Consider the following 10,130-nt stretch of genomic DNA (forward strand, 5'->3'; position numbering starts at 1 on the left):
AATAAATGATTCTGATTCTGAAGTCGACACGATTTAAAAGAAATACAGCAATTTGTCATATAAAAAAAGGAACATTTTATGTTTATTGGAAAAACACAAACGTAACTTGCTCGCCTTTCAGCTTCTAATCAGGATTATTCTCTTCCTGTTGATTCAAACGTCAACATGCTTTTCTTTTCCTTGACTTTGTAAACGACAAACGACGAGCAGATGGATTGTCAGACAATTTACTGACAATCACAGTGGATGAAAAATTGTCAAAATCAAAAATTATTGACTGGTTCTATGGAAGCCCATTTCCGCCACACACACAAAAAAAAATTAGGACCAAAAAAAAAAAAAATTAGGACAAAAAATAATAATAATAATAATCAGGACCAAAAAAAAAAAATCTTTTTTTTCCTCGTTGACTTGAAAAAAGGCAACGAAAAAAAAAAACATATTGCTCAGATGTTTTTTTTTTTCATCAACAAAAAGAAAAAAAAAGTTGATTTTTCTTTTTTTTTTTTATTGACCCCCTTTTTTTTGGTCCTAATTTTTAATTTTTTTGTCCCTAATTTTTCTTTTTTCCGTCCTAATTTTTTTTTTTTAATTTTGGTCCTGATTTTTTTTATTTGTGTGGCGGGAATGAGCTACCGTAGGTTCCAGCTAAAGTTCTGGTTCAAAATGTTCACGCTTGTTGCCTTCAATGATGCCAGATTGAACATTTGTTGGAGGACATTTAAACTCTCCAACATTTAAACTCTCCAACATTTAAACTCTCTAACATTTAAACTCTCCAACATTTAAACTCTCTAACATTTAAACTCTCCAACATTTAAACTCTCCAACATTTAAACTCTCCAACATTTAAAGTCTCCAACATTTAAACTCTCTAACATTTAAACTCTCCAACATTTAAACTCTCCAACATTTAAACTCTCTAACATTTAAACTCTCCAACATTTAAACTCTCCAACATTTAAACTCTCCAACATTTAAACTCTCTAACATTTAAACTCTCCAACATTTAAACTCTCTAACATTTAAACTCTCCAACATTTTAACTCTCTAACATTTAAACTCTCTAACATCCTGATAAACCAAGCGATCGTTCACGCCGAGGAGATGGAAAAGGTCTTACTGGTGACGAACTCTCTGGATGTCCGGTTGCTCTCCACGTTGCTCGGCTCCTCTTTGGTCCCGTTGCTCGTCTGTGATGTCACGTTGCCTGAAGACACAGATTCACATCACCAGAACAATTCCCTCTCATCTTTCAGGAGACTCTCAGGCCAGCTTTCCCTTTTGCTGGAGAGCAATGGACCCCAAACACAGGAAATGCTAAGAAGCTCAAAGGAAACAACTCGTCCTTGAAGCTAAAGCACTTTGTGCGGCGAGGTCGTGAGGTCGGATACGTACCGCCGAGCAGGAGCAGGAGCAGGAGCAGCTTCATGCTGCTGCGCGGCGAGCGGGTTGTCGGTAAGCTTCGAGGCCGACCGGTGAGCCGAGGCGCCAAAGACAAGCCCAACCCTCTTTGTCGCCGTTGGCTGTGTTTGTTGTGGTTGTGCGTTTGTGGTTCGGTGATGCTGGAATTTCACTAATGAACAGACGAGGGAAGAGGAAGAAGGAGGGACGAAGAGGAGATAAGGATCTGCTGCTTTACAGGAGGTCCACAAGTCCAATATTTTAATGGTTTAAAGTGGCTTTCTCTCTCCTGACCAGCAAGGGGAGACTCCTCTGGTTGTATAGAAGTCTGCATAGTCCATATATTGCATATTTGCAATCTGTAGGATTTTGGCGCTCATGTTGTGTGATAGTTATTACCTGTTTCATACAAACAATAAAAACACATGAGTCCATCTGTGTGGGGCACGAGGGGAAGAAGCGGCATGTCTGGACTGAGCCTGAGGCCGTAAACACACGATAATACGACGCAGATAAAGCTCTTAATTGGAATGGGTCCGTCCTGTCCTGGGGTGAGCGGCATTGTGGGTAAACGGAGGGTTTCCTGCTCTCACTTATACTCACTTAAAACCCTCTTAAGGGATTTCCTCCTCCACTTAGCAGCAGCGGCGGCGGCTGCAGGACCGAGGAGACGGAGCCGGAGGCAGGAAGCCGGAGCTGCCGGACCCAAAACACACAAACAGACACACAAACAGACACACACACAGCTCGTCCACGACCACAGAGAGCGTTGACGTGTTGGTGAAGGTGTGCAACAAAGATGGAGCCACAACGATACACAAGAGGCTGAATTTAGTGCAGAGAAATGTAGACGTCAGAATGTTTAACCACTGGAGAGCTCGTGCCGCTAACACCACGAGCTGCTGCGTGCAGCGCAACAACTTCCTGTTGTCTGTGGGCTTTCTTCCTCTTTCCTTCTTTTAAATGTGCAGGATGTTGGAGCTTTTTTTCCTGGCAGTGGCTTCAGTCTCCACCAGACAGGAAGTAGTTCTACTTCCTGTCCACCGGACAGGAAGTAGAAGCCTTCAGCTGAAAGACACGGAGGAGAAACGTTCATGAAGGACGAGCAGCGGAACGACGACAAGAGACGGAAACCAGAGAGACCGCGACGAGGATTTGTTTGTTAACGCTGTAAATGTTGTGCAATTTGTATTGTGTGTGTGTGTGTGTGTGTGTGTGTGTGTGTGTGTGTGTGTGTGTGTGTGTGTGTGTGTGTCATACTGAGAAAACAACCTTCCTGAAGTCGATTGATGCAACTATAGACTATTTTATTAAGGCACAGTTTGTGTACAGTTACTTATATTCATGTATTTATACAACATTTTACGTTTGAGGACAGATATTTTAAAAATAGCCGGCGGACTCAGTGTCGCGAACAACAAACAACAAACAACATAAAACATACAACAAACAAACATATAAAAGTGTGTTTTATATGTTTATATTTGTTTTTCTTTAATATACAAGGCATATTTTAATTATTCAACTTTATTTACACCCATTATAAAATGTTTAGCACGAGCCTCACACGTATTTTAAATACTACAAATAATAATAATAATAATAATAATAATAATAATAATAATAATAATAATAATGATACATGTGGATTTAAGTTGCATTTTAAATATAATTTGGTTATTGAAAACTATTTAAAAAAAAATACTTTTATCATATACACACAATTTGTTTTGGACAATATTAAATCTTAAAGATTAAATTGTGGGACATTTGACTAAATTTAAACTTTTGTCTAAAACATCTCTTAATAAACTATTAATTTGGTTGAACTGATAAATGTGTAGGAAGCTTTTTTTAAATTGTTTTATGAATGAATAAATATGCTAATAGAGGTGATAACAACTAGCCTGAAGCTAAACTGAAGAAACAGTTCAATGCATTTTAAGTAATTGTTTAATTTCAAAACAATGAAACACAGGAAGAAGCAGATGAAATGACTGCGACCTCGAAACCTCTTGTGGAGGAAAGTCGCCATCGAGCCGACGAGCCAATCACGAGCCGCCTGAACGTTGTGTTGGCGGGTTGAAGGCCGGGTCGCCGGTTTCACACAGCTAACAATAACCGCACAAACAAGCTGGCAGAAGTTTAACGAAACCGCGCTGGAGAAAGAGCTGTCAACACGCCGGTTCCCATCAAACTCTTCTCATGGTCTGATGCCGCCGCCGAGGCTCAAAGCTCTGCAGCGTCACGCCGCCGCGGGTTGCAGCGAGCACTGCTGGTGCAGCAGGTGCAGCAGGTGCATCAGGTGCATCAGGTGCATCATGTGCATCAGGTGCATCAGGTACATCAGGTGCATCATGTACATCAGGTGCATCATGTGCATCAGGTGCATCAGGTGCATCAGGTACATCAGGTGCATCAGGTGCATCAGGTGCATCAGGTGCATCAGGTGCATCAGGTGCATCATGTGCATCAGGTGCATCAGGTGCATCAGGTGCATCAGGTGCATCAGGTGCAGCCTCTGTTTAATTCACTCATAAAGGTGTCCAACAGGGATCGGTTCTGGGCCTCCTATGATTCACGTGTTTGTAGTTTGTATTTATTCGCTCAACATTGCAAAAGTCAATTTTTATGCAGATGATACAATCCTATTTATCACTGTTGCGCTACATGTTTTATAGTTTGCGATGACTTTGATTTCATTTATTTGCACAAAATATATACGTACATGTAAAATACAAACATGTAAAGTTGCAATAAATAACCTTTTAAAGTTATAGCCTTTTTTTAAAAAGCAGAAGAAACATTTTACAAACTACAGAACTAACTTTAATATCAGAGCTCCTTAACGCTGCTGCTCAAACTATTCACCGTGGTTCACTGGTTTCTCTTAATGTATGACTCCAGCCAGCTGCTGCATCAAGTCTCATGGAAAGGTCAGAGGTCATCACATGACTCGACCATGCACAGTAGAGCTGTTTTCATGTGGCCACGCTGGATCACGTAACGCGTTCGCTTTGCAACGACGTTAATAATCGATGGAGTCGTCTTTCAAGCGGAAATGACGCCAATTTAATTTAATATTTAAAAGTTGAACTTTGAATTTCTTGACACAAAAATGGATCAAGATGTTCTTTTAGTCCTGTGTGCTGCGACTAGCAATAACTCCACAAGCGACCTCATGACCTCGTGAACAAAAGGTGGTAAACTGTCGTTTTGTGGCCGCCGGCCGGCACGCCCTGAAGCGTGTCGCCCGCCCGCTGAACCTCCAGCTGTGACCAAGTGTGCAGTTTATTCAAAATACTTAATATTGATCGTAATCACTGAGCTAGAAATCCCTCCATGCAGAAGGTTTGCAGCGTAAACACATGAGGATGGTTCTGCTGAGCAGAAATCATGTGAGAGAAAGTCAAATGATCAGAAGGATCCCACAGAGTCATCTCAGAGACACGAAAACAAGACACCCAGGAGGTCACCGAGGTCAGCGCTGCTGGAGCCGTTTCATTGGCTGAGCAGGTTCAGGGTCTGACTCTAAGGGAGGCAGCGCCTCAAACCTCCACCACACAGGAGGAACGCTCCGGACATGCAGAACACCTCCAACAGCTCAGGTAAGACCATCAGACCACATGCAGCCTTGTTCCAGAGTTTTATCATTTTTATATTGAATTTAGCTAAAACATTTTGATACTTCATTTATATGTATATATATATATATATATATATATATATATATATATATATATATATATATATATATATATATATATATATATATATATATATATAATATTATATATAATATAATATATATATTATATATATATATATTATATTATATATATAATATTATACAATATAATATTATATATATATATAATATATATATATATATATATATATATAAATATGTATATATAATGTGGAAATTATAAATATGTATTATGGGCCAAAATTCAAAAGGTTAAGTACTTTTCAATAAATACATTTACAATCATAACTGAGCTTGCGTGTAAAAAACAAAAACATTTTTTCACATATTCATAAATCACTCACTGACATGACATCATGGGATCAGTCCCACGAGCTCCGCTGTCTTGCAGTTGCGGCTCACACGTGACTCATATTCACACGCGCGTGTAAGAAATGTCGAATACACTGAAGTGAGATTATTTACAGTCTGCAGTCGTCTCAGAGAAAAACCCTCATGAGTCTAACGAGGGATGAAATATGATGCTCATATTGGGGCTCCAGCAGAAAGAGGACTCTGGTGACCTGGGTCCCTGCTGGCAGCCGCCTGACAGCAGAGTCACGCACTGAGATATGACTGAAATATGTGCAAAGATATGACTGAAATATGTGCAAACTGTGAGATATGAATGAAATATGTGCAAAGATATGACTGAAATATGTCAAAACTATGAGATATGACTGAAATATGTCAAAACTGTGAGATATGACTGAAATATGCGCAGCTGCTGCCTCTGCTGCTGACGTGCAGCCGGGGCTTCCTGATATTGCTCGTTGCCGTTGCAGACGCAATTTGAGGGAAGAGTTCTGCAGAACTGAAGATGATGTGTAGCGTTGAGCTCATGATGTGACACAAATGTTTTAGGTTAAAAATATAAATTATTGTCAGATCTTATTTACACCAGCGTTCAAAGGTTTGGGCTCACTTAGAAATGTCTTATTCTTCAAAGAAAAGCTCTGATTTGATCAATGAAGATAGCATGAAGTGAATCATAAATAGATAATAAACATTGTTAATGTGGTGAAAGACTCTTCCAGGTGAAACCTCTGGTTCTTAATGAAACATCTGCATCGTGTCTAGAGGCCCGTTCCCAGCAGCTGTCCGTGTTCTGATGGTCCATTGTGTTTGATCAGACTGATGGATGACAGAAAACACTCTAAAATATCTGTGTATACATATGAAGTTTTGATAAATATGTTTGATAAGACATTCATGTTTACAATCTTCAAACACTCATAAATTAGTGTAAACTTTGACCGCTGGCGTAAAAAAGACGAGCGACGTTAAAACGCCGACAAGAAGTGAACAAACTGATGATTCATGTTCACGGTCTCCTGCTGCAACGCGCACGAGATGAAAGCATTTATTTAACAAATGACTAATTAAATAGAAACAATTAGGAGAGTTATAGAAATCTGATAATTAAACTTAGTTATTTGAAATGTGCATAATGTTCACTGTGCAGTTCTGATGTTATTAGCGCACACACACGATGATTATAATAATATTTAAATGAGTGAAGTAATGCCAACATTTCACGAGATGTTTCCTTCAGATGATGTCGTCCAATATTTCAGAGATCAAATGTGTGAAACCTGGTAGTCACAATACACGCGACAAGAACACACACAGTTTCACAGCTCGAGTGTGAACGTACACACAAAGTACACACAAAAGTACACAAAACTTCTGCTTTCAGGACGCAGAATAAGACTAAAAGCCTGTAGAGTACCATGTAGACCATATTATCATCTGCATAAAGATTGACTTTGAAATGCATATAAATAATGCTGCTATATATATATATATATATATATATATATATATATATATATATATATATATATATATATATATATATATATATATATATATATATAATTGACCCTAATGGCAGTACTTTTATTGATCGTAAGCGGCTGGTTTATGATATAAGAGCTCAATAAATAGTTCAATATCAAATTTAACGTCTCGTACAGTTTTTTGCAGAAACTGCAGTTATTCTTGTGAATCTTCTGCCTCATTGAACCATCATGGAAACATCGGACTCATGTCACTATAACAGTGAATACATCATAATAAACTAAAATAATGAATCAAAACTGTTCAGGTTGTGTTATATCTCATCAGAAAAGACGCCATGACTCAAATTCATATCGACTACAAGACATTTCAGTTTTTCCCTCAGCAGCCAACAAATATTCTATATTTAATCAACGTTGTTTGTTCTTAAAGTCACAAAGCAGAACAACCAAGTCTAAATAATTTCTTTGAGCATTATGAAGTAAAAAAAGACCGTAAATGAACAATAAAAGTAACCCGGACTGAAAGAGAAAACATAAATATCCCGCTCAGGAACAAGTTTCCTCTTCGCAGCGGTTCCTCTTACCTTCTCAAAGGAACCTCCTCATTAATATCTACATCCAGCATCAAGTTGTGAAATATGAAAAGAGCTCATGAACCTCTGAGCGGCTCGGCAGCGAGAGATGAAATGATAAAAACATGATTGTGGAAACGGCCCTGAGGGCTTCTGGCACGCGACGCTGACTGATCTGGAGCCGAGAGGCTGCCCACGTTTCCCCCGAGACAACGACCCGGTGCCCGTCGCACGCAACGCGGGTGGAATGAGTCAAGGAACCGGTTGGAGGAACCGGCGGCGCGACTCTCACTTTCAGCCCCGCAGAGGAGTTGCTGCTTCCTGAGGTCGCGAAGTCTTCTGGTGTCTAGGTTTTTATCTTTTTAATTTAGTCCTCACGCAACTGTGACATTTAGTAGAAGCCCAGGATGACTCATCTTCATCATCATCATCAGTACAGATGCCGCAGAAGGCTTTTATTCCTCAGGCTGCAGGTTGTTTGGCCAAAATTTACCTTCAATAAATGTGAAAGTGTCATCCGCTTTATTTCACTGGATCCTCTTTACACGTCACACTCGTGGTACATCACTGGAAAAATATAAGAATATAAAGCTTTTCAACAATCTACAAATCTTTAGACTGAACTTGACACTAACAAACATTAATATAAAAAATAATCTCAAAGTGCGCCTGTTCACATCCTGCCAGATATCACGCAAAGATAAAGATGCAAAAAAAGTCCCTGAACTCAGAACCACAAACAAAGCTGCAACCAGATATTATGCATGTTGTCTTATGTATGTATGTATACACACACACACACATGGCATTACATAAAAAAGGAGACACAAAAATGAAAAGAAATTGCAAAAAGTGACATTAAATTACCAGAAAAGGACTAATGACACAAAAAGACAAAAATAACTAACTATACATGTTGTGTTATGTAATGTTTACACACATTTCATTGAAAAAAGTGGACAAAATAAAAATTAAAAAAATACTAAAAGTGACATAAAATGACAAAGAAATCACCAATAAATTACAAAAAAAGGACCAGAAAATCAAAAGTAAAAAAGACACCAAAAAAAGCAAAACGTGTCAAAAAAAATAGAGATGAGTATATAATTACTTTATTGATCCCTGAAGGGAATTTCAGGGTCCAAATAGCTCAGGACATCACACACACACACACACACACACACACACACACACACACACACACACACACACGCACACACGCACACACGCACACACACACACACTATGAAAAAGGATTGTGCAAAACATTTTTTAAATTTTAAGCCATAGTAGTTCGAGCCATAAACGTTGTTTCCAGTTTTCTATCCTTTTAGTTGTTGTTGTTTTTAACTCAGCTTCTTAATAAAATCATAAGTTGATGGGAATGCATTTTAATCATTCTTTCCTTCTCATTGATAAATTCTGTCTCTCCTCCAGCGATGCATTTCAGCCTCCAGGACGACGTCGGCTACGCGGACTACGAGAGCTTCGACCTCTCCGACTACGCGTGGAGCAACTCGAGCAACACGAGCAACGCCACGGACTTCGACAGCTGGGACTCTGACTTCTGCGAGGCCGGCGAGCAGGAGCTCGCCATCCAGGTGTTCCAGGTGTGCGTCTTCAGCCTGATCTTCCTGCTCGGCGTGGCGGGCAACGGCCTGGTGATCGCCACCTTCGCCCTGTACCGCCGGCTGCGCCTGCGCTCCGTCACCGACGTCTTCCTGTTCCACCTGGCGCTGGCCGACCTGCTGCTGCTGCTCACGCTGCCGCTGCAGGCCGCGGACACGCTGGGCGCCGCCTCCTCCTCTGGCGCCCTCTACAGGGCGGCGCGCGCATGCCACTCCGTCAACACGTACAGCGGCCTGCTGCTGCTGGCCTGCGTGAGCGTGGACCGCTACGTGGTGGTGGCGCGCGCGCAGCAGGTGCTGCGGCTGCGCGCGCGCATCCTGGCGGGCGGCAAGGCGGCCGCCGTCGCCGTGTGGGTCGTCGCGGTGCTGCTCAGCCTCCCCGAGCTCCTCTACTCCGGGGCGGCGTGGCACGAGAGCGGCGCGTACTGCGGCGCGGTGAGGTGCGAGCGGCTCAAAACGGCCACCAACGCCGCCGCCATCGCCGTCTTCTGCGCGTCGCTCGCCGTCATGGTGGCGTGCTACTCCCTGGTGGCGCGGGTGCTGTGGGCCGGCGACGCCCTGCGGCGGGGGAAGCTGTGGCACCGGCAGCGCACCCTGAAGCTCATGGTGGCGCTGGTGCTCGTGTTCCTGGCGTTCCAGCTGCCGCACACCGTGGTGCTGTCGCGCAAGATGGCGGGGCCGTTCTGCGGCCTGCTGCTGGAGTACGTCACCTGCACGCTGGCCTACTTCCGCTGCTGCCTCAACCCGGTCCTGTACGCCCTGGTGGGCGTGCGCTTCCGCCACGACGTGCTGCGGCTCGTCCGGGACTCGGGCTGCGGCCGCCGGCTGGCCGCTCAGAGCCTGAGCACCAACTCCATCTCCATCTCCTCGCCGGCCCCGGGGCTCCCCCACGTGACCGGCGGTCGAGCGGGGTCGTCCTTCAGTCCGAGGATCGGCGGTCCGATGTGTCCCTGGAAAGACTCTTAGCCCCAAA

General features: G+C 42.3%; 1 protein-coding gene across 1 annotated transcript; it reads left to right on the forward strand.

Moving 5' to 3' along the window:
• Window positions 1-4,987: 4,987 nt before the first annotated feature.
• On the forward strand, window positions 4,988-10,123 carry ccr10 (chemokine (C-C motif) receptor 10). Its single transcript, XM_068599182.1, has 2 exons — window positions 4,988-5,012; window positions 8,967-10,123. The coding sequence occupies exons 1-2, from the start codon at window positions 4,988-4,990 to the stop codon at window positions 10,121-10,123; spliced, it is 1,182 nt and encodes a 393-aa protein (XP_068455283.1).
• Window positions 10,124-10,130: the final 7 nt, after the last annotated feature.

Source organism: Clinocottus analis, unplaced genomic scaffold (assembly GCF_023055335.1).
Source record: "Clinocottus analis isolate CAN_PGR_092001 unplaced genomic scaffold, fCliAna1.0.p SCAF_44, whole genome shotgun sequence".
In the NCBI taxonomy this organism is placed as follows: Eukaryota; Metazoa; Chordata; class Actinopteri; order Perciformes; family Cottidae; genus Clinocottus; species Clinocottus analis.

Excerpts from the sequence above, each read along its gene's own strand:
- ccr10 (XM_068599182.1), top strand. The coding sequence starts at position 4,988 with ATGCAGAACACCTCCAACAGCTCAG. Across the intron at positions 5,013-8,966 it reads GAACACCTCCAACAGCTCAG|CGATGCATTTCAGCCTCCAG; the intron begins GTAAGACCATCA and ends TCTCTCCTCCAG.